At 31.6% G+C, this 26,538-nt stretch overlaps 1 protein-coding gene across 2 annotated transcripts in view; it reads right to left on the bottom strand.

The window, feature by feature from the left end:
• The window catches only part of KLHL1 (kelch like family member 1), a gene marked incomplete at both ends in the record, with an annotated part of 395,165 nt that overhangs the window by 175,825 nt on the left and 192,802 nt on the right, over positions 1 to 26,538 (bottom strand). For both annotated transcript variants that reach the window (XM_079721747.1, XM_079721748.1), the window contains one exon: positions 16,537 to 16,733. In XM_079721747.1, coding sequence (XP_079577873.1) covers positions 16,537 to 16,733 — 197 coding nt within the window. The remainder of the gene's footprint in view (positions 1 to 16,536; positions 16,734 to 26,538) is intronic.

Below are 26,538 nucleotides of genomic sequence, written 5' to 3'. Positions count from 1 at the left end.
GGTAAATATGTTATAAAGAGCACATGTATCAAAAACACAAAATGCTTGCTATTCTCAAAGGACAATGTTGACCAATGAGGGAACAACAGGTAGAAAGGATTTTGAGGAAGCCATACTGCAATGGAGGTTCAAGAAATCCCACATTGTGGGGATGGTGATCTGATTTGGACACGTGCTAGATTTCTTGTACTGATGTTGTGATTGTAGAGAAATTTTAAGAGTCTATTTCAAGTCAATCAAAAAGTACATTCTTGAGATGCTCTTATTTACATTTTATTATTTTTAAAAATGCCAATCGGAATTGCTATTACTATTACATTACTCTTTGAGGTGATTTTAGGAGTTGCTGATGGAAAGGAAGATACTCATATGGCACTAAAACAGTTGAGGAAGAATCAGAATATAGGGAAGAGTCTTAGTGAGAGACAGTACAGTGCAATAGTTAAAATTACAGACTTTGAAACTAACCTCCCTAATTTGAATTCTGACTCCATCACTCACTGAGTGAGGTACAGTGAGTTAATGAACTTTTCTTTGCCTCAGTTTCTTTCTAAAGATACTACCTATCTTATAGCATTGTTAGGATTAAATCAGTTAATATATGTTATATACTTAGAGCATTGTCTAGCTTATAGTCATCTGATTGTTAATATTATTTTGGTGAAATTGTGAAGAAATTTTAATTCCTTGCACTTCTTTTCTGTTTTCTATATTGCTAAGGAATATTATGCTTTACTTGTAAAATAAGTTTCATGTATGTCAGTATATCATTTTAATGTCATATGAGAACACTGTATAAGAGTCACTGTTGAAGAATTATTTAATTTACTAGGAGAATATACCTTCATTTGGCTTACCATTTCTAAGTTGATTAGGGCTTAAGCTCTATGAAATTACATATTAACTTGAAGAGTAATGATAGTCCAAATTATTTCTGCCTTATGGAAAAGAAAAACCTTAATGCTTAACATTTTATTGCCTTGTATGTCATTAATCCAGTTTGTCTTTAACATTGCAAATTTATTTCAGTGTTCTTTTTCTTAGTGATTTTGGCATCCTTAAACTAGTTTTACCATCCTGCTTATATTCTCATTCATGAGATAAATACATTTTTTTTGTCATTTGCTCAGTATATATTTGTCAGAGTCATGGTTTTTATTTTGTCTATATTAAAACCATGTTTTAACTTTTTCAAAATGTATACCTAATTATTTATAAGTCACTTTTGGCACTTTCCCATCTTGTATAGTAGTAATAAGCAAAAGTAATAACCAAAACAAATGCAAATATAAAATAAATCTCAATAACAAATTTAGTAGTGTTGGAAATTAGGCAATACTTTTCTGGATATGGACATATTACTATAATATTTGGGAAGCTTATTTCCTAATACCCTAGGAGCAGTCAAGTTGTCCTTTGACCCTCAGGGAATCATTGCTTCTATATTTTATTCCAGAATATGTAGGCCTGGGGGATTTACTGTGCCCTAAACTTCAACATCATTCTGTAGCCTACTCACCTCTTTATTCCTATTGAAAAATTTGAGAGCTCTCATTTTTTCAGTTTAGATCAAAATGAATTCTACCACTATGAAATTGTTTAGTACTGGTGATATGCAGCAAAGGCTTTGTTTTGGACTATGCACAGGCTTGTCTTTCTCCCTCCAGGTACAATATTTTTGAATGAAGATATCAGCTGAGACTCAGATCAAACAAGCTTACTCAATTTCTTTGTGGGCTTACTTTGTGGACTGCCTGTTCTTCATTAAACAGTATGTCTTAAGTTGTGAGTGCATGGTGAGGAGGAAGAATGTGGAGCAAGTGGGTAGAGAATAAACAAATATTGCTTAATTCTTGATTACCCCCAAATCCTTTGGAAGTTAATCTCCAAGAAAACTTGATCTTCATGTCACTATTAAAAGGCTTCACAGACAACTAACCTGAGCCATCTCGTTTCAGCCTTTTTTCATTGTTAATCATTACAGTGACCTGAAAAGTGTGCTGTAGAGTGGATGGAGATAGAGAAGTGAAGAGAGAGAATAACATGTTGATTAGAATGTGACAATACAAAGAAAGACATGACAACTTAGGCAAAAGACATTTAATAGAAAAAATAATCATAATGCTAAAGGATGGTTGAGTTTAAAAGGCAAGTGGAAGAATTAGTCTTGAATAGTAGAAGGGACACCTATTCTTCCAAGTTTAGAAATAAACTTAGGTGTGTTGATAAAAATATAATAATGCTTTCAATTAGCCTTGCACTTCACATATTTGGTTCATATTTGACATTTATTGCATCTTTCCATATTTTTTATCCTTAAATTAAGGCCCAAATATCTGCTTTCTCCATTCTTTTTTTAAAAAATAACTTTTGAAAAGTTACCTTCACCTTTGGATAATCCATTTTTTCAATAAAGTAATATTATGACCATAGTCTTATAAGTATAATCTAGAGCAGTGATACAAAGCAGTTCATACTTGTGTTCTAGATTCAAAATTCAAGGTCTACAATTCATTAGCTGGGTGACTTTGGGCAAGACATTTAATCTTGTTGTGTCTTGATTTTCTCATCTGTAAAATAAGAACAATAATTTTACTTATTTCACAGGGATGTTGTGCTAATGTATGTAAAACTATTTATGCCAAATCCAGGGAGTGTCCTCAAGAACTGTGAGCTAGCATTATTCTGTGTTTGGTCCTTGGCATTTCAGAAATTGTGTTAATACTTTCTTACTCCATGGTAGATTAGTAGCTGAAGATGTTGAATACTATAAATATAAATTAAGGATACAATTAAAGGAAATATCTAGTTTTATTGACTGCATCATGTTAAAAATCTTGTATACACATGTGTGTATTAAAATTATATATATATATATATATATATATATATATATATATATATATATACACTGCTGTCAAGAGACTAATTATTATGCAGTATTTGGCTAAAAAGATGATAAAAGATCACAAACAACAAAAGAAAAAGATAAGCTGGGGGCTTCCCTGGTGGCTCAGTGGTTGAGAGTCCGCCTGCCGATGCAGGGGTCACGGGTTCGTGTCCCGGTCCGGGAAGATCCCACATGCAGCGGAGCGGCTGGGCCCATGAGCCATGGCCACTGAACCTGCACATCTGGAGCCCATGCTCCGCAACGGGAGAGACCACAACAGTGAGAGGCCCGCGTACAGCAAAAAAACAAAAAAACAACAACAAAAAAAAGATAAGCTGGACATTGTCAAAATGAAAAATTTTTGTCCTCAAAGAATACCATTAAGAAATTGAAAAGACAACACACAAAATGGTAGTAAATATTTGCAAATCCTATAGTTGATAAGGGACTTGTATCTAGAGTACATAAAAAACTTTTACAACTCAAAAAGATAAAGAAAAATAGCAATTACAAATGGGCAAAAGAGCTGAAGAGATATTTCTTCAAAGAAGATATACAAATATTCAAGAAGTACATGAAAATATTCTCAATTTCATTAGGCATTATGGAAATGCAAATCAAAACCACAAGACATCATTTCTCACTAGGATGGCTATAGCCAATAAGAAAGTTAATAAAAAATCATTGGCAAGGATATAGAAAAATGGGACCCTTACACACTCCTGTAGGGAATGGGAAATGGCACAGCTAATCTGAAAAACAATCTGACTCTCAAAAAGGATTTCAGAATCTCTAACATAGAATTATCATATAACAATTTCATTCCTTACAAACCCAAAAGAAATAAAAATATTACATCCACACAGAAACTTGTATTTGAATGTTCATAGCAGTATTGTTCATAATGGTCTTAATGTGTAAACAACCAAAATTTCCATATACTTTTGAATGGATAAGTAAAATGAGGTAGATCCATACAATTCAATACTATTTGGTAACAAAAATAAATGAAGTACTGGCATGTGCTATAACATAAACAATTCTTGAAAACATTATACAAAGTGAAGGAAGCCACTCTTAAAAGACAACGTATTGTTTGATTTAATTCCTATGTAATGTCCGTAACTGGAAAATCAATATAGACAGAAAGTAGATAATTGGCTGCTTAAGACTCAGAAGTTTGGCATGGGGGATGGGAAATGACTGTTAATAGGCATGGAGTTTCTTTTTGAAGGGATGGAATTGTTCTAAAATTGATTCTGGTGATGGATGCACAATTCTGGGAATATACTAGAAAGTATTGAATTGAATTCACACTTTAAATTGGTGAATCATTTGGTAGGTGAATTATATATTAATAATACTCTTTGTATAAAACATAAAACATTTGGAAACAAGAAAATAAAATGTTTTTTCATTCTTCCACAATCATTTAATAATCCCATACTATTATCAGATAATGTTCTACTTGTGGATACATTAAGGTTTAAATACTTAATGATAAAAATGGCACTTATCTATATTATCTAGAAATTCATTTACATTTCATGGAATTTCAGATTTAACGAGGTATTTGGAAAATCGTAAGACTGCAAAAGACCACAAGGGATCAGTATGGTCTCAAACAAACTTCATCATTTTACACTGAATGAGAGAGCTCTCCAGTGAATTGTTCAAAGACACACAGTTTCATTAAACATAGTTTAAACTAAGTCTTATAATTTTCAATGCAATTTTTTTCCTGTACTTTACCTTCTTTCTTTGCCCTAGAGGTACTGAAAATCTCAAATGTCTTCAGCAATCAGGTGATCACAGAAAATTTTGAAGCTAGTTAAAAGTATGGCCAAAATTACAGCAGCCTAGACTTTCAGGTCATGTTTTAAAGAAGGGCTTGAGAAAATATCTAGTTTATCCATCTGGTTGGAGTTACTTCCACAGTGTCCGTGCCAAGAATTTGACCACTTTGTTCCTGACATCTCAATCTATCCTTTCACAAATAGTTTAAAAAATAAACTTCAAGGAATGTCACACATTGTAAGACATTATTAATTAAAAATTTAGGTCACAATGGTTAATGTTAAGAATATAATATATATAATATCCTATTTTTACAAAATCTTAGTCGTAGCTTGGGTTAAAACAACAGAAACTAATATTTGCAGAGAATTATGTATGTTTCAAAGTCTAATTCTGATATAAGTTATATTGTCTTTTTAAAGTAAATAAATGGAACTCTAAATTACTATAGCGGTTTTGGTTTTTTGGCCAATAGGTTACATCTATTTTCTACTAATCTTTGATATAGAGGAATACCATTGAATGAACAGTTGATGGTTGACCTATATTATACTGTTCACCCAAACTGAATCTTGGAGTTAGTAAGTTTTTCATCTGTTGACCTTTCAGAAAATTTCTTTTATTTTGGCCTGGAACCTGAAGCTTCATTGATTCCCATCTCTATGGCCTTGGCCCTCGAAGGATGAATTTACTATTAGAAACTTATAGATCTTGGTGTTGTTTAGCTTAAGTTATGGTTATTGCCAAGTTTTATTTGTACTAAGCTGGAATACATTACTCACATTTCTGCCTTCTTGAAATGAAATAAGGCAGGGCATTTTATGATTTTAAAAGTGAAAAGTAAGTGTCAGTTTAATATGATGGATTTCAAGTGAGTTCATCAAACTGTCCATATTTTATTCTAAATGCTCTAGTAAAATAATGTTCTTTCTTATGCCAAGTGATGTTTCAATCTACTGACAACTAAACCATCACAAATCACTAAAGGCTTTTCACCCATTGAAGCAGGCTGTTCAAATATATACCACATCATTGGCCACCTACGAACCAAGCTTTAGAGTCTTTGACAGCACTTGCGATTTTCAAATTTTTAATATTTAATGACATCTTTTGCTATAATCTTTCTGAAAAGCTAAGAATATACAACCTGCCACATTCTTAGTCCAAAGATAAAGTACATTATTGCATCCTCAAATGACATCTGTTAACGCATATGACAAGGCAAACCTAACTAATGAAGATGATATCCTAAATGTTTTCTATATTTTCTTTATGCTTTTTCTAGTTCTGTGTCAAATTTGTAAATTTCTACGATATAAAAGTTAATATGATAATGAACATAATACAAATATACATACGTGGAAAATATCAATTTTTGAAACCACATAAACTAGGGTTATTACAGAGTTTGCTACTTAAAATACAGTCTTTCTTCTGATTAATATATGCAGTCAATGCTGATAAAGATTTCTACTTGTATATGTAAATGTATGCATATATGTCTTAATCAATGACTACATACAATAAACTCTAATTTTAACTTCATCAATTTTCTTCTAGTTCAACTGCAATACATTTTTTAAAAGAATGTATTTTTTCTACATTTCCTTTTATCCTGTCTCTTCATCGCTTAGTTATCTTTATTTATTCTTATCCATACACCAGAAGTAAAAACAGAAACACTATTTATTAAATTGATAATTAGGTTATTCTCCTTTCAAATAGAACTGGAGAAGAAACTGAATTCCATCTCTATCCATATATTTGCAAATCTCTTCATGTTCCTTTAACTCTAGAACCAATTAAAATGAAAATTGTCTTTAACAAATGCTTAGAGTAGTATATCTGGCTTGAATAATATCAGTCTTAAATAAATCTACTTAGATTTCGTATTGATGAAATAGTCCATTTTGTTTAAAATATGTTTAATCTTCATTGCTTTCCAGAAAGTCTTTTACTAATTATAAATTTTATAACTCTAACAAAACTAAAATATATCTTTATGTTGTTCAAGTAAAGATTGTCTTATATAAAAAATACAATAAGAATAATTATAAATACTTATTGGAATAAAGCCCACCACCTAAGTATACCATTTATTGAATTTACTTAGAACAGGATCTGAATTTAGTTTATCAAACCTTTGCCAGTTTCTGCTTACTATATCATTATTGACCAGGGGATTTTTCCAGAAACTAATGCCTGTGGCTGGCGATTTTTATTTTGGCCAGCCAAAAAATTTAATTCTGTTATTTCACTAACACTTTGCGGGTTATTACATTCAATAGTTATACCTCACACACCTGTACAGTCTTCTAATTTTTGTGAAATGTTGTCCTGAATCCACTCTTCTATAGAAGCAAAAGAAAATTCTCCAGCACCGTGAGTTTCATTTTCATTTTCCCTATCAGAATCAATCACTAAGTTTGTTGTCCTTTTGTTGGTCTAATATTAACATCGTCTGAATCAGAACTATATTCTGAAGAGCTATCATCTTCTGAGACACTAGTATATATGTTGCTCAGACAATCAGAGAGAGTATCTGCATAAAATTCACTGAAAAATTCTTCTTCACTCAAAATTTCACGATGCGTCATTTTTGAAAATCTTACGTTTATAATACACATAAGATTGGAACAAAAACCTAAAGAAGCAAAATGTGAATGATAATGACAATCATAAGTCGTATAATGAACGCTTGATCAATCTTAAGCTCTAACAACTTCACAAGGTGATGTTAATTGTATCACTCTCTAAAAAAAGTATTGATAAGTCTCCGGTCAATAACGTTTGGGTAACAAAAGAAGTATTAATACATCTCCGGTCAATAATGTGCTATTATCCAGCAATTTTTTAGGATGATGTGTTATTTTATATAATCTGAAATCATATACAACAATAGGATACATTTGGCCCACTATTAATTCTTTGTAGTATGTGACTTTTCTGTTAAACCACCAGGTTTAATATTTATTCCTGGATAGCATAGTGAACTTCAATGAAAACTAAATTTAAATATGTATAGCTTTTATTAGAAATATTAAAAATATTAAATATAGACCTTGAATATGAAATAGGTCCAGTGAAAACTTAATTTAAAAATATATATACACAGTAGGTGGAATAATGTTACCTGCTGAACAGTTTTGAAATAGTTGATAAAAATAGCTAATGAACTCTAAAGATCATGGTACATCCTGTATGCATTTACTTATTTGTACATACATTTTAATAAAGAGGTATGAAAAGTAAATATAGGTACCATATAAATATTTTTAATTATCACAGAATAGAGATAATATACATCACTTTAAATTATTAATATTCAAAGAAATTCATTTAAGTTGGTAAATTTTTGATAGTATTTCAAATTATTAATATGTAAAACTATTATTTACTCTTTCTTTCAAACATCATTTATCATGTGTCTACCATGAGTAAGGTGCTATCCTAAGAACTAAGAGTACAGCAGTGAACAAGTAAGATGAAGTTTGTGGAACTTATGGAACATGCAGTCTAGCTCTGTGCAGAAATTTTAATACATTAGAGTAACCTGGGGTATGGGAGGAACATCTGATACTCTATTAGAAGTTATTTTTCCCTTGAATTGTGTTTAGTTGTACAATACATTTCTGAAAGTATTTTTTTTTTAAGGAAATGATCTGCCGCATCTCTATACAGCCCTGTGTACAAAAGGCAAGCTGGGCTTCCCCTTAGGCAAGGATTGATTTAGCATATTTCTTGTGAACTGTAATCGATCCCTCTTCCTTTTACTCCTCTTTAAAAAAATACTATTAAAGATCTTTAAGCACAAGTATAGTCCTTAACAGAAATGACAGTGAGAGAAAAATCAAAAAGCGAAGCATAAAAAAAAAACATTAGTTCCATGTTATGTGATTCATTACCTCAGCAAATAAGTATAAATACTTTATAAGATTGGTTCATCATGTGCAGATTTTTGTAATAAAGTGACACTTTCATACACATACAAAATCAGACTTTTTCACAGGCATTTAAAAAATCAGAACAAAAGCAAATTATTGATTTCATTGTTGAAAAACTGTGCTTTGAAAAATGAAAGGACACTGTATCTAAAAATGTCTGGTTTTTCCTTCTTCTGACATCACCTAGGAAGCCCTTTTTGAACTATTTTAATAAAGTAGAAATATTGAGACTTCTCTGGTGGTGAAGTAGAAATATTATTTATCACAGAAGGACATTCTATATATTAAATGATTGAAATAAACACTAAGGAACTACTTATGAGTTACTATGAAAATCCTTTAGATGTGGGTTTATAGGACATTTTTTAACACTATTGTTCCTTCTTGGAATTTTGTTAGTTATATTGTTGCTGCAGAATCAATTCAAGACATATAGCAACTCTATAAGAATTTAAATCTGCCACAATAAAAAATAACTAATACTTTTTAATAATTTTAATAGTAGATTTTGTGCACGTGTGTATGTGGTGTGAATTTATAATACAGCTGTGTGCTGAATCTTTGTGTTTTAGAAGTAGCTCAGTAGAAGAAATGAAAATAAAATTAGAGTATGAAAATGAAAGAATTCTTACAACGAATGGAATGTTTTTCAAGTAGATGAATATTATCTTCTTCACCATTATCAACAACAACAAAGCAGAAGGATGCATTTCTTAAAATAAACTGTCTTTGACTGGAATATGAAAGCCTAAAATGGAAACATATTTGAAGAGCATCTGAATAGAAGAAATGGACTGTGCCTAGAATGATCCCTTAAAAAGCTTATAATTTTCATGGATCCTCTGTGATTATGCTTAATTAGTCTTCAAAACTGTGATAAATGCATTTTTCATTGTGGTTATTTTCTAGAATCCTAACGATTACAAAGTTCTATATAGTGAAACTGCAACTACATGAGTGAATAATTACTTGTTAAAATATCACTATTTATTATACATCTCTATCAGTTTATCTGGTATAATCTGAATATCCTCTTTGTGTACAACACTAAAAAATTTAAAGGCAATTTTTAAATTACCAATTTTTAAAAACTCCTCCACTCAAATCAACTTCCAATCTTAGACAATAGACTAGAATTTTTCCAATTCACAAAAAACTCACAATTTTACCATTTGTGAATTAGAAGACAAATCAAAACTGCCTTTGAAGAGTTGTCAGTCTAATTTAGTGACAAAACAAGTAAAGAAAATCATACACAAAAACTGGACAAGAGGAAATTCCTTTCTACGCAGGCCTCCACATACTTCCTTACTGCTTGTGAGGATTAAGCATTGGTGGTAGTTGTCCTCCGAGCCACTCATTGTACTCACCCAGAAACTTCACTTCTTATCAATTTACAAAGAAATTCTGAAAATCAAATTTGGCTAATTTTCAATGTGACACATTTATATACTGACTTAAAATCATTACTCACACCATGTATGTATATGAGATACTCAAAGGACTAACACAAACTAATGAATGAAAGGAAAAAAAAAGAATATTCAAAGCAAATTTTAGTACTAATTTATCACATAGTAGTCCTGAGCAAGATATGGATGAAGTGAACTTTATTTTGACGACGTAGAAAAGCAAAGACATTTAAATTCCATTTGTTCTACCAAAGCAAACTCTAATTTATGCCTTATTAGAAGGGTTATTGGTAAAGATTTTTTAAAAACCATGCTGCTGGCTAGAAACCATGAGAAATGTCAGGTATATCAAAACCATAAACAGAAACCACATAAATAAAGTTTGTTCATTTTTTTCTGGCATTGCTTTAATGGCTATGAAGGACAAGTGAACCATGTACAGGAGATTTTAGAGTCTTGACTCTGGAAGGGTCACTGCTCTTATCCTGAGTCTGGAAGGCTTTATTCTCCAGCTCAGAAATGCCTGCTTTTCAAAGCTACTGGTTGAACATAACAAACTCTAATTAGTCTTATTGCCACTGTTTCTGCTTCTAGCACAAACACTGTGGAATGTTCCAAGCAATGCTGGTAGCACTGAGCAGAAAGTGAGGATGAAGTGAACAGGGGAATGAAAAAACTGAGGAACAAAATATTCATGGAATTCTTTAGTCTCATCTATGTTTCAGGTTTATAGTGTCCATTTGTCTCAAGTAATCCATGTTTTGAAATATCCTGGATATCAGAAATCCAATTTGATATACTGAGTAAAATGTAAATTTATTAGTATATTAGATAGAGCTTGAAATTTGTGGTAAGATAGTACCAGGCTTAAATCCCCACTCTAGAATGTTCAATCTATTATTTCTGAGTAGATTATTTCACTTCCTAAACCTTAGCTTTGCCATTTTTAGAATGGATATAACATACCTTGCAGGAGTTGTGAAAGGATTAAATTCCAAAAGTTTGTTTAACATGTAGAGCAATGCCTGATATATACTATATACTTAACTGGTGCATCACCAGCCCCAGCAGTGATAAGCATTGCCATCAAAGAAAATGGAAGAAGCTAAAGTTACCTCATTTTCTCTTTTTCTTTCTCATTCACTCAGTATGTGTGTGTAAATATCCATGTAGACCTCTAATGAAGTACTAACCTTATTCTTATTCTTTCTTCTTGATTTCTTCTAATGCCAATATGGTGATTAGTCAAAATTAAATATTGGCTCTTACTTGCTCAAAAACTTTCAATGTTATACCATTATTTTAAAATAAAAACACAAATCTATAACAAAGTCTTCTTAACCCTGCAAAATTTTGTTCTGCCAAAATCTCAAGCTCATTGTCTCCACCTCTTCTTTGCCTTTCCCACCATCCCATCACACTTGAATTTCCTTAAACAGAACAAAGCAACTTCCCACCTCAGATCATTGGTACATGCACTTACCTATGTCATGAGTATTCTTTAAATCTTCACTTGACTAGTATCTGCTTCATCCTTTACAACTCAGTTTTTGCATCACATATTTAAAGAATCTTTCCCTGTATCACTCTCCTGTAGCATCCTATAATTTTCCTTGGTAGTATTTGCCATACATATAATTATCATTCATGGTTATAATTTCTTTGCTCCAACATATTCATCTTGACTGTAAGGGCAACTTATGCCTATTTTGGTCACCATTGTATCCCCAGGCCACCTTCTACAGCTCCTGGTACATAGCAATCAGCAACCATTACTCCCTTCAACAATGAATGCTATGTATAGACATCTTTCTAGGTTTCCAGGTCATAGAAAGTTAAACAAATGCTACCACATTAATGGTGGAAGTAGGCAATAACAACACTTAACAAAAAATATATGGTATAAAGGTGGGAATTAAAGTACTCTACAGGATATAAAACAGTGTGAGGAAATAGAGAGTTTTGAAGGCCAGGTCACTTTCAGTAGAATATGAAGATATGAGATCTCTGTGGAAGTGATGTTTGAGCAGAAAGCTGAATGAGGCAGAGAAAAGATATAAATATTTGGTAGAAGAGTGTTTCCGGCAGAAGGAAGAAAGAACAGCACAAAGGTCATCTGGTGATATTATGCTTGTTGTAGTCAAAAAACAGCAAGAAGATCAGTGTGGCTGGAATTGTGTGAGCAGGGAAAACAATGATAGGAAATATGATTGGAAAGAAAGTTAGAAAAAGACCATGGGTAGTCTCGTTGAATGACTGAATTCAGGAGTACTGAGAATCACAATTCTAAATATCTATGAGAACTGAAGAAATTAATTAATATATTAATTTCTGTTAGGTGCTGATAATTTGTTGGGACAAAATGAATCTCAGTGGAAAGAATTGTTCTCTGTCACAAAAGTTGCAATATAGTTGTGAAGACAAGCCATAAAATATAATTAACTGCATAAGAAAATTTATGGTGACATAATATAATCCTAAGGAAAGGCATATTAAGAATTTAAATGAAGGAGAGAATGTCATTTTTAAATATTTCTTAGGTATGGATGCACTTACCTGGAAACTGAGGGGTTATTTACAATTAGATACCAGAGATTCTAGGCAAGCGAACTATTGTGAGTAAAGTACAAGTAAAGGGAATTTACAACACATATTTAGAAGAGGTGAAATTAATTCAATGAATTTTTAGAAAAAATGCCCAGGTAGTTGTTCAGAAATTAGGTGTGCAGAAACATGCCTATCAAAATATGGAGTTTAAATCTGCTATTTGTGGGTATATGTTTAAGACATTGTTGAATTAGGAAAGCAAGCCACTCTGTGTTCTAAGTAAGACCGATTTTGTATAGGGAATTTGAGACCTAAATGGTCTTTGAAAGGGCCGTGGAAGTGAAGGTCAGGGAACTTTCTGCTAATGATCTCAACCTTCTGTTCAATGTGAAATGTTCTGAAAAGTACTATGCAAAGACACTGAGTTCCTCAAGAACCTCCAGAAGTCTCCCATCAACTGTCTCAGTCTACAGCAGTGAAGCCAATTGCTTTTAAGGGCTCATTTAGAAGTTACTTGAAGTTTCCATTGTCCACATATCTGCCTGAATCTGCATGTGGAGAAATATGGCTTTTTCTCTTCCACCTTCTATACCTTACCTGAATGCCTTTTATGGCAAACTCTAACCCAGAACTGTATGGAGAGAGGATTTCTTAAAAAATGAAGATCCAGGAGTCTCCTTTAAAAGTAAAGCTGACCTTGGAAGGAAGTAAGGCTGATGATCAGTAGAAATAGATAAACCAGCATAGAAAGAAAAATCAGAAGACTGAAGTAGAAGTTTGTACTACTAAAATGAAAAACAGAATGAAAAAACACTTAAACACTACTGTTTTAAATGAAAGCTCATTCTATCAAATACATGAAGATACCTATTTTCATGCCCTGATATTATTCAGCTACATGAACCAAATTTCTTTCAACTTTTCTTCATATGACATGGTTATAAAATGTTTATTATTCTTGTTATTCTCATCTATTTCTGTTCATCACACTCTAATGTTTTTAAAATGTGATGTCCAGAACTAAGAACAGGTCTCATAATGAACTCTGACTAATAGAGAACTATTTCCTTCAATTATTTTGTTGCTATCTGTATATTCACACAGCCAAAGTTTAAATTAATGTTTTAGAGTATATTTCACACTTCTGCCTAATATTGGACTTGCAATGAGAATTTTCCAGTATTTTGCACATGAACCACTGCCAAGCAGGGTCACCTTCCCTGAATCGATTTTGGAATCATCACACAAAATCAATAGCTGAAGCCAAATAAATAAGTGAAATTTCCAAAGGAAATATAGCAAAACATATAAAAAGCAAAGGCATACAGACAGTAAGTTAAGATCTGGATGTTGAAGATCAAGTTCATATCTAAAACATTTTGGCAAGGAAATTGAAAATTAGAAAAGAATGTTACTTATAAAATAAGCAAAGAGTGCATATTTAGACCCAATAAATAAATTAATTCAGTACCAGAGGTAGTAGGAAATCTGAGATGATTTGTTACTGAAGTAGTTAAGAAGAAGAAGAAAATAACATAATAAACTTGTTCAAAAAGCACAAATTAAGTAGATTAGATGAGGAGATATTCAGGATTAAACACGGATCAGAAGCAAATATGTGGTGAGAAATTATAATAACAGATACAAATACTCATTGTAAAGTGTTAGAACTGAGAGAAAATAATGACCTAGGAAGACAACTGGTCAGTAAATTTTCTTCATTAAAATAGTAACCCAGGAGCATCGGAAGAACACTGGAGCTTCATGTTTCCAAAAGAATTTGAAATCTTTTTAATTTCAACAGACATGACACAACACGTGATCAATTCATAGTCTCAAAAATAAGTTAAAATAGTTATTTAGAATGTTGAGTGTCTTAGCTAGAACACTTCTATGTTTCTGTTTTACATATATTTTACTACAGAAAATAAATTTTAATGTGTTTAAAAATATATTGTTACTATTGTGTGATAAATTGCAGATCAGTCCAAGCAGCTGCAAGAAAAACATTTTTATTACTAAATTAATAATTTTGAACTAGACCAGAAGGAGCCATTATCCCTCTGGATATAGAGGCATATTGTTCTTTGGCTTAGCTAAGCCAGGAACTCCTAAGAGTAATGAAATGTGCATAATTAAATGACTGCAGTTAGACTTTGATATTTTGGTTGATGAAGTATTTGTTTACACTGATTTTATATGGTTCATATAATTTCAATAGTAGTACTGTGCCCTGTCATGGAATATTTTGAAAAAAGGATTTGAAAATAGAATTACAAAGCATGTATCTCCTTCCTTTTATTTCTACATTTTCATTTAATTTACTAATCTGCTTAACAGATTAAAGAAGAAAATTAAATTAATATTGAGATTTTGTCTGAGAATAACAATGAGAAGAGTTTTAAATGGCTGACTGTCTTTAGTAATTTGAAAAAGCGTTAAAGCTCAAAATAAGAACTTTTAAATAAATAGCAACTATAAAGCTTAATGAGATATAGTTCATATAAATTCTTCCCTTGAGGTGAAAAGAGAAATTTCTATACTTTACAATCGGTTGTTTCAATAATAAAAATCAAATCATTAATAATGTTAATAATAATAATAATAGCAAAAATGGCTAACATTTTATATAGAGATTGCGACATTCCACGCACTGTATTAAATGATTTTAGAATGATTATTTCTAGGGTATGAAATGATGGGTGTGAAATTGTTGTAACTGATTACTCGATTCTAAAATGGAGATAACATTAAAAGAAACACACTACAAAGTACACATACTTAAAGTCTAAAATTCAAATGAATTTTAATATCTCTTATAAATCTGTTAAAATACCTACACATATACATAGTTGTGTATATATAGCAAAAAATTAAAGAGAAAAATATGAAATAGGCTTATAGTATTTTAGGACTTTTAACTGATATTCAGTCAGTTTATACTCTTTATGAAAATGGTACAGAAAGTCAAATTTAAAAAAAATAGATCAGTTGATCTATATATCTAAATATTTTCCCTTAGTATAGTAGTTCCCAGGAGTTCTGAAATACAATATTCACTATAACAATAAATACTTTAAATATACAGTATAGATATGATTATTTTTTTCTCCACAAATCATACAGGCAAATCCATACCTAACATATGCTATGATAAAAAATTGTATTAAATAGCTGGAGCTGCCATAACAAAATACCATAGGCTGGGTGGCTTAGACAACAGGAGTTTAATTCTCATAGTGCTGAAGGCTGAGAAGTACAACATTTAAGGTATAGGTTGATTGGGTTCCCTGGTGAAGGCTCTATTCTTAACTAGCAGATGGCTATCTTCTCACTGTGTCCTCACATGGTAGCAGAAGAAAGGAAGCAAACTCTCCAGTGTCTCTTCTTATAAGGGCATTAATCTCATCATGAGGGGCCAAACATGATGACTTCACCTAAACCTAATTACCTCCAAAGTCCCCATCTCCAAATAACATCACATTTGTGTAGGACTTCAACATTGAATTTTGGTTGATAGAACTCAGTCCATGGCAGAGAGGTTGTTAGGAAAATTCAAAAGGAAAACTTTTGTGGCATAAACTTCTAGCTCTTAACTAGAAAGAAAAGGAAAAAAATAGGGCAGCTGTGGAAGTCGATGCAAAAAGATAGATATGCCAGGAGCAATTAAGAAAAAAATATTTTAAGCACTATTTAAAATCCCGAGTAGTCAATATCTATATCTATATTGCCTATAAAATAAAACTATAACAATAATAAAGTCCATTGTGTGATGTCTTTTTTTACTTTGAGATTATTAAATATTATATGGTACATTATGTCCCATGATAAAAATGTGCCAAAGATGCAAAACTTATTTTAAACTTTTTCAACACAACAACAGTAATTATTTTAACCTCTGATAATACAGCTATGTCTCTTTTATTTAAAAATTAAATTTCCTTACCATTGTGTAGCTGTGGGCCACCTTCATTAATTCAATGCATCCTTGAGCATCTGCAAATGCTCGGATTCCTAAACAGTTAGATGGATGCAAGAGCTTCATGAGGAAATGGCAGCACACTTCTACTACTTGAGGAAGCTGAAGAAGGGAAGCTGCAGCAAGAAGGTTTTCAATGGTTTCTTCCTTTAATTCCAAGCAACCTAAATATTAAGTGAAAAGAATTATGAAACTGTTCAAAACATGAAATAACATGTATATTTCTATTACTCAAAACATTAGTCCAACCTTCTAGAAATGATCTGAACCTAAATTGATAATCCAAATAAATATAACTCATGAAAAGCCAGCAATTGTTTTCAACATCTTGCATTTCTTAGTTTGTGTAATGTTCAAAATCATGTAGTCCATACAAGTGCAGCTTCAACTAAAACATCTGTATCCTATTGAACGGGAATTATGGTTGTTCCTTTGGTTGTGGATTAGGAAATAAAAAAAATAGAAATATTTCACAACACACGTCTACAAGCTTAGGAGAGCAAAGATGCACTATCTTCTGCCAATACATGTGTATAAGAATATGAAATAACTATGTGTGGATAATGAACATATGTATACGTATCTATAAATACCTTTGTTGTATATTGCTAATGTTGTATTTAACTCACTGTGCCTATGATTATAATTTCCTATAATTTTTCTTTCTTTTTTGTCAGTTAACTTCAAAAATTAAGCTCTTTAACGTTTCCCCTTTTTTCTAACTACTGGAATAACTTATTAAATAATGGAGCTGTTCCTGGACTGTTTATAAATATCATCTGTGAAAACTTCTAGGCTGAACTATTTAAGTTATATTTCATTTAGCAATTCAACACATCTTTAATAAGTATAGCTCCATTCAGATTTTCTGTCACTATTGGGTGAGGTTTTCTGGGTCATACATTCTCGGAAATGGTTTATTGCATCTTAGTTTTTGTGACACAGATGGCTACTCTTCACTAGAAATATCTCCACTCACTTCCTGAACACAGGGTCAGGCCACATACTGCCATGACATATGTCAGTGGATGTGTTTTGCTACCACACTGAGACATTTATGATGTGAGTGTGCTTCATCCCTACTCTTGCTCTTCTACCAGCTAACTGAAGACATCATAAAAACCCTAGTGGATAGAGGCTACACGGGGAGCAAGGAGCCTGAGCTCTGAATCCATGCCCAGAGCTATGAGCTTCAAACAGCAATATGCAATGTTTAAACTAATAATGCTCCCCAAATAAACTCAAGTTTATACCTGTGTATGTACTTGAAAGCAGTCCCAAGTGTCTAAGTTTGAAACTCAAGTGTAAAGCCATAGGGAAAAATAATTGATTAACCTTTATTATTAATATGTTGTCATCTAATTTAGAAGCATATTCTTGCCAGCTGAAATATATTTTCTAACTTTGTGATGCTACTGTAATTTTTTTCTTAGATCTCTCCTTTTTCCATCATTAGCATTTATTTATTTATTATTTTTTTTTTTTTTCGGTACGCGGGCCTCTCACTGTTGTGGCCTCTCCCGTTGCGGAGCACAGGCTCCGGACGCGCAGGCTCAGTGGCCATGGCTCACGGGCCTAGCCGCTCCGCGGCATGTGGGATCTTCCCGGACCAGGGCACGAACCCATGTCCCCTGCATCGGCAGGCAGATTCTCAACCACTGCGCCACTAGGGAAGCCCCAGCATTTATTTTTTGACATGTAAGAGAAGTTGTCTACTTTCAAAAATTCAGCTTTCAAGGACAGAATATTTATTAAGAAAACTCTCATAAACAGAATGCCTTTATTTTTTCCCACACCAAAGTTTTTGTTCTGAATTTTTTTAAACTTACAATAATTTGCAAGAATAATACAATAAGCACTTAAAAACCTTTCACTTAACTTCACCAAGTGTTAACATTTTGCTATACTTATCTATATGTGTATGTGTTTATGCTGTAGTTGCTGAATTATTTGATGGTACTTCTAATCAACATTCATTTCACCCCTGAATACTTCAGTGTGTGTCTCTAAGAACAGAGCTTTCTCCTACATAGCCACTCATGAATGTAATTATTTACACTCACGAAATTTATACAATAGTATTTGCTGTAATGCAAATTTCCCCAAATGTTCAAATAAGATGCTTTAAAGATTTTATTTTTAAATTCAGAAACTAATTAATTCTCATTACATTTACTTGTTATGTCCCTTTAGTTTTCTTTAATCTATAACAGTTTCCCAACTATTTTGTCATTCACATTTACATTACTGAAGAGTTCAGACCAGATGCTTTGTAGAATTCCTCAATTTAGGTTAGTCATATTTTTCCCCCATGATTAGATTTAACTGAAACTTTTTGGCAGGAAGACTGTACAGGTGATGTTGTACCCTTTTCAGTGTTTATATATAGAGAGGTCCATAATGTCAGTATATCCCACTGTTGATGGTGTTAAATTTGGTACCTTGTTTAAAATACTGTCTGCCAGATATCTTCATTTAAAAGAAATTCTTCCCTTTATACTTAATAAGTAAACTGCTGGGTGAGGGATAATTTTGCTTTCAAACATGACATAACATAATATGTTTAACAGATGAAGAGCATTATGTTTTATTTATGAGTTTCATTGAAAGCATAAGAGAGAAAAGGAATCTAATGCATAATTCCAAGTATCACAAGGGATTTGATGAAGAAAAAAGAAAGGTAAAGTGGATGCAATAAATTGAAAGGAAATTAAAACGTTTTTATTACATATTAATTTCCAATTAAATTAGCTATCTAAAGTTTAGTTTGGTATAAAAGAGAGACACTATCAATAATAAAATTATTAAACTTTCAATATTCTAAAAAATGCACAAGGACCCTGTTCAGATATTATCAACTAGTAGAACATTGAGTATCATGCTCAATTTGATAGAGGAGACATTTGCCAATAGTAATAAAATTATCTGAGGTGTTTATGTTTCACATTATCAATAATTTTGTCATTCAATAATAATGTCAAACAAAATCTTCATCTGCAGTTGAAGGATTCATACCAGTTTAAGTGATTTTAAGACTAATTATGTTAGTGCAATTATAGATATATATGTTAAAGTTTATGAATATTATAGTAAACATCAAAATATTCTACAAATTATAGACACCTGTATTTTATATAGACTTTAGCTGATTTACAAAATGTATACCTATGCTTATAGAAATAAAAAATATAAAATATAGAGGAGCTAACATGAATAATATAAAATCTGTTATTATTTACAATTGATTATAAGCATAACAATTATATATATATATATATATATTTAAAATGTCATGATTTAAGGCCTTTGGAAGAATTTTACCTAAAAATTTTCAGTAAGATTATCAAGAACATATTTGTATGTTTTTTAGCATAGATTATATGAAATCAGTTAAGAAAGGATATGGTTTCAGTTGGTATGGTTTTTATAGATTCCATTATTGTTGTGATTTCAGAACAGTGGGAGAGTGATTTTCTTTCATTTTAATTGATTAGTTGTTCTCAATAGCATCTGTGCAGAAAAAAATTAACACAGCAGGCCTGAACTGTTCTCCTTGAAAAGGCCTGCTTGCAAGATTTGCCCTTGACTAGTGCCCGAAAACTTAGATTTCAAGAGGGTTCCCACCATTAAGTAATATAAATGGCTCACTGTGCCTAAACTGTTTGTGCAAGCATTATGGTTTATGCTTAACAACTGTTTTCCTTCTGGGAGTCTTGAATTTTGGTAAATACTAAGCAGAGGTTGCCTATGTGATTAGCCCTCAACAAAAACCTGGGACTCCAAGTCTCTAATGAATCTCCCTGTTGGCGGCAACTCACAGGTTTCGTCACAACTCTTTGCAAAGGAAATTAAATACCTCCTGTACTATTCCACTTGGAATGCTGACCTTGGAAGTTTGCTCCTGGTTTCCCAAGGACTATGCCCTGTGTGCCATTTCCCTTTCTTCATTATGCTTTGAACCCTTTTGATATAACAAATCAGAGTCATTGGTTTGTCTGTATGCTGAGACTTGTGAGCCACCCTCTCATGAATCATCCAACCTGGAAGGTTAGTCTTGGGGATGTCTCAACACAGCATTTTAATTAGAATAATTGGGGTGATGGGTGATGTTTGAGATATACTGTGCCCATGGGCTGGAAGATACAACATTGCTAAGATTTCAATGGACCCCAAATTAATCTATAGATTTATTATAATCATATTTAAAATCTCAGCAGACTTTTTGTAAAAATTGCAAAACTGATCTAAAGTTCCTATGTAAATGCAATGACCTAGAATAACCAAAATAATTTTGAGAAAGAACAAAGTGGGAGTAATGTCACTACCAGATTTTAAGACTTTTTGCAAAGATATGGTAATTAAAATTGATTGCTACTGGTCTAAATATAGACAATAGATCAATGGAAAATAATAGATTCTAGAAAGTTTTTCAAAGGCTCAAAAAGAAATTCCACTGAGAAAGGATAGTCTTTGAATAACTGGTACAAGCAGGTAGGCGTGTACAAAAACTTGTGTTTTAATCTGTACCCCAGAAAATATATAAAATTTACTCAAAATCGATCATAGTCTTAAATTTAAAACTTAAAACTACAAATCTTCTCTAAGAAAACATGGGAGAAATACTGTGACTTTAAGTTAATTAATGATTTCTTAGATAAAACATCAAAAAGCATAATCCACAAAAAAACATGGTAAATTGGACTTTATAAAAATCACTACAAGTGACAATAGTAAAGGAACAAAAAGATGAATGATTAATGGGAAAAAATGTGTGCAAAGTCACATATATGATAAAGTACTTGTATCCAAAATACATAAAGAACACTTAAACTCAACAATAAAAAAAATTTAATGGGAAAGTGATCTAAGCAGATATTCCACAAAAGAAGATACATGAATGTAAAGTGCTCAACAACATTACTGTTTAGGAGAATGCAAGGTAAAAATCATAATGACATACCACTACACATACATTAGAACAGCTGGTGGAAATGTGAAATGGTATAACCATTTTGGAAAACATTTTTACAATTTCATCTTTCAAATGACTCAGCCATTTCACTCCTAAGTATTTACCCAAGAGAAATAAAAGAATGTGTCAATATAAATCCCTCTACATGAATGCTTATAGCAGATTTATTTTGTAATGACCAAAACCCTGAAAACAACCCAGACATTCATCAGCAAGTGAATGGATGAAAAAATTGTAGCCTATCCATTTACTGGAATAAATTTTAAAGAACTATTGATATGTGCAACATCATGGTTACTTATGCTGAGTGTAAAATTATGCTGAATGTAAGAAATCAGATGAACATAACTCTACCATCCAATTTAATTAAAATTCTTAAACATCCAAACTTATCTATTGTGAGTGACATAAATCAGATCATCAGTACCTGAGCATGGGTTAGGGGTGAGGAGAGGCAACAAGATGGATCATAAATAGAGATGGCAGATATAATCATTATCCTGACTATGGTAATGATTTTATGTATGTATACACATGTCAAAACATCAAATTGTATACCTTATATATGTATAGCTCATCGAATGTAAATATTCATCAATGAAGCTTTTAAAAAATACTCAAATGTTAACAAAGATGATTTGAGTTTACTAGTACCTGTAAATGTTTTCTGAGGGCTTTAATTCAAACTTTACTAACAAAATCACAAAGATAGAATATTATAAATTAGAGAAATTGTGGTTATGTGTACCTTTTTTCTTAAGTTTACAATGTACAGAACACATTATTATAGTCATGGAAACTTCATATATACTATTACCAATTTAAAATACTTGACCGAAGTATTTTAAAAATAATCTTATAAGTGTAAACCTAACATGTAAAATGGTGTGTGTGTGTGTGAACGTTAGTATATTTACCTTCCCAATCAAAGTGATTCATAGATATTATGCAGTGGTTCATAGATATTATGATTCATATATATTATGCAGTGAAATAAGCTATAGGATATATAAGAACAAATAATTATTCAGTCCAAATTCAAATACTGGATCTAATATTGTACTTTATAATAATTTAGGTAAAATGTCAGCAGAGCATCTCACCATCCTTTCCTGTAAAAAAAAAAAAAAAGAGAGAGAGAGAGAGAAACTAAATTTTCACAGGTTATCTATAGACTAATTTTTCAAAGTTACTTAGTGGTACTTTTGGGTGTGTATTTGGAGGATATGAGCATTGCTTGTGCTATTTTTTTTCAACTTGGAATATATCCAATGAAAGGATCCATTTGTAAAAGCCAGAAGGCACAAATGGAATATTAGTTAGTGTTGAGCTTGAATACACACAAATTGAGCCACCTCATGCATGATATATTCTTTGTATCTATAACCTGGCTATTTCTCTGGCAGATTTAGATGGTAAAAAGGCAAAAATCTGCTAAGTATTTGACTTAAAATAAACCTAAAAAAAGATATGACTACTGTTAATGGAAAAAAAAAAAGTAATTCTATACATCCACTCAAAGTTAACTTTCAAGGCATTAATGTTCACAAATGGCTTTAGACTTACTGAGAGGGAAAATCTATGATTTTACTTTAGGTGACATTGAAAATTGGCTTTAAAATATCCAATGACATTTTAGATAACTAAGGAGCTATGACTATAGTAAAAGAAAACCCTGAGAAATTTTTCTTAAATAATAAGAAAATATTTATAATGTTTCTTGACAAGTCCAGAGGATGAGGCTTGTTGTCCCCAAAACTGATTAATTGAAGGGCTCAATACATCTTTAGGAAATAGCCATCCTTTCAAGAGCCTTGCTGTTTCCCTCATGGTTGTCATAGTTTCAAGCTTCAAATTCAGACAGGAAAACACTCATCAGAAGAGAAAGTATTCCTTAATGCATTGATACATATCTGTTGCATCAGTGAAGAAATCTTTACTAAAATTTCCCCAGAACTCTTTCTTTATGTTGCCTTGGCAAAAAATTATATGACATGACCATGCCTTAACCCAATAATTAGCAATGGGGCAAAACCCCAATAACTGATTTTGACCCTACACGAATTACATTGATAGAAATGAGTCACTCTCCCTTGAGTTAACTGGAGGAATAAGAAGAGACTGACTTTTGAATATGGTACCTCTAATGTGGGCTACATTATCTGCAGTCTCACCTTAAGTAAATGCCAAAGCTACTGAGTATTCCAAACACGTATCAGTGGACTCAAACTCTGATTTCCTACAAGAGACTATAGTTAAATTTACACTATATTAGAATGAAAATATGTAAAATATAACTGGAAGAAAATCACAAAGATTGTAGAAGAATATGAATCTGTGCTTTTCGTATTTTAATAGATAAGGTGTATTCTATTAACAACTATGCTGTATAACCATATTTTATGTATAAATTCAGTTATATTGAAAAGATAATGAATTTTACCAGATAAGTGCAAGAACTGCCCATAAAATCTATAAAATAAATTAAATATTCTATCTGTCTACCTACCTATCTATCTCTATCTTTAATGGAAATAAAGAGAAATAATATGATACATTAGAATTAAAACAAAGTAAAAAACCTGATATTTTAGTAATTTGTAGGAGTTTAAAAATAAACTTTTTCTTAAAATATTTTATTTACTTGTTGAAATTGAGTTTATTGAAATTATATTAAATGTGTAAAATCTCCATTTTACAGAAAATGAGACACTTGTAGAATTAAAGAACTGGTAAATGATAGCATAGAACTCAAATCTAAAGCTAGCTTCAAAACCTGTATCTTACTACACTGCTTCCTACCATGAGCACTTGGAGAGCAGGTATTGAGTTTTGATCAACTCTAAATCTCTAGCACTTAGCTTAGTACTAGGTACAAGTATAAAAGAGAAATTAAATTACCTATAATGTCACCACCTAGTATAAATAACCACTATTAAAATATTGGTATATTATATTGACATGTACACACTGCTATATTTAAAATAAAATGCCTTTCCATGAAAAAAAATGTTTTCAAAGAATACTGACTCAAGTGGAAAAAATGTTCACACTGTATTAAAAAAGATAAAACATAAGTAATATGATCAAAATTTTATAAAATATTATTTATTTATACACATCTATTTTATATATATGAACATAAAAAGATTGAAATAAAATACTTTAGATTTACAGAAACCCTGCACAGATAGCTGAGAGATTTTTCATATAGCACACACCTGTTTTTCATAGTTAACAATGTATGATCCACATGTTAAATTAATGAACCAACATTGATATATTATTATTAACCAAAGTTCAAACTTTACACATATACCCTTACTTTTTTACCTATTATTCTTTTTTCTGTTCCAAGATCCCATGTAGAGTACAACATTTCATTTAATCATTATATCTCCTTAGGCAACCCTTGGCTGTGACATTTTCTCAGACTTTTCTTGTTTTTAACGACTTTGACAGTTTTGAAAGTATTAGTTAAGTATTTTGTAGACTGCCCCTCAACTGGGATTTGTCTAATTATGATTACACGGGGAATAAGGGTTTTTGGTCTCGAAACATCATATCAAGTGTGCAAATTATCAACATGACATCACTGTTGATGTCAATTTTGATTACTTGGCAAAAGTATTTTTTGTCAGGTTTCTGACTATAAAATAACTCTTTCACCCACTTTTCCATACCATGCTCTCTGGAAGGAAGATCCTATGCACAGTCACACTTAAGGAGCAAGGAGTTATGCTCTATCTCTTTGAGAGCAGATTAATTACATAAATGATTTGGAATTTATTTATTTCCTCAATAATTTATTTATAGAAATACATTCCTAGGGTTTTTTCAGTGCTTCAAAAAAGTCAGGAGAGTTAAGGAAATTTTGGTTTACATCATTTATTAAATTTAATAGATTTACATATCTTTCTAACTATTACCAAAAGAAATTGATTTTTACTGTAATTTAGACTTTTGCTGCTATCAAATTATTCCTTAATCTAATATGTACCACATTACTGGCCCTCTTGTATCCTCCCTCTGTCTCTCTCTATCTGTGTCTCTCTTTTCTCTCTCACTCTCATCTGTAGGGAAATCCTGGTTGTCATGTGAAAATTATAGCAAACCAATTTTAGAAAACAATGATAATATATACTTGGGAAATTCTATGATCTTAGAGCTTATTAATTAATAAACAATGTCTTACATGCATTCTAGACACAAGAAAAGCACTGATTATGCTTTTTGAGTACTAGTTCTTGGGCTCATAGTCAGAAAAGTTAAGGAAATATCTGTGGGTCAGTAAGAAAGTAGTGCAAGCAAAGACCATCATTTTCCCATTATATCTGTACCTCATTTTCTTTAGAAAAGTCCACTGGGAGTCAGGCTAGAACCAAAAATGTCAATAGTTCTCATTTACTTAAATTGTTTTAAATCTACTATCCTTACATATCCATCATTTGGAAGAACAAGGAATTGTGTGCTGAGTAAAAATCTTGAATTTTTCTGAATATTCCCTTGACCCACTTTCATGCACAGGTGTTTAAATTCCTTGACTTTAAGAATAGAGTGTCACCCCTTATTTTCAGTGTATCATAGTTTGTAATTCCGTCCCTAATCAACTACATAGAATTTTTCCCACTTCCAGTACTTGCTATAGAGTTTAATCTAAAGCAGTCTGTCACTCAATACTCAAGCAAATTTTGGTTATGAGAAAAACAAAAAGATCAAAAATGATCAATTCATAGTTATACAAGTTATCAAAACATCTACTCTAGGTAACATAATTTGGCAACCTGTATATCAGACCTATCACAAATATGTTCATTTGGCCACTACAGAATTTAATACTTTAGAACACCTTTACAGGGAGTGTGTACTCTTGAGTTCAGCATAGATAACAATCTCTTCAAATTAAATGTACACTGAACACAAAAGAGTTTGATCCAAGGATTTTATTATTCTATTGTTTAATACATGAAATTATTAATAACATGTTTTTGGACATT

Source organism: Hyperoodon ampullatus, assembly GCF_949752795.1.
Source record: "Hyperoodon ampullatus genome assembly, chromosome: 16".
Taxonomy (NCBI): domain Eukaryota; kingdom Metazoa; phylum Chordata; class Mammalia; order Artiodactyla; family Ziphiidae; genus Hyperoodon; species Hyperoodon ampullatus.
Note: the sequence above shows the minus strand (reverse complement) of the source record. Positions and strands in the feature narration are given on the sequence as shown.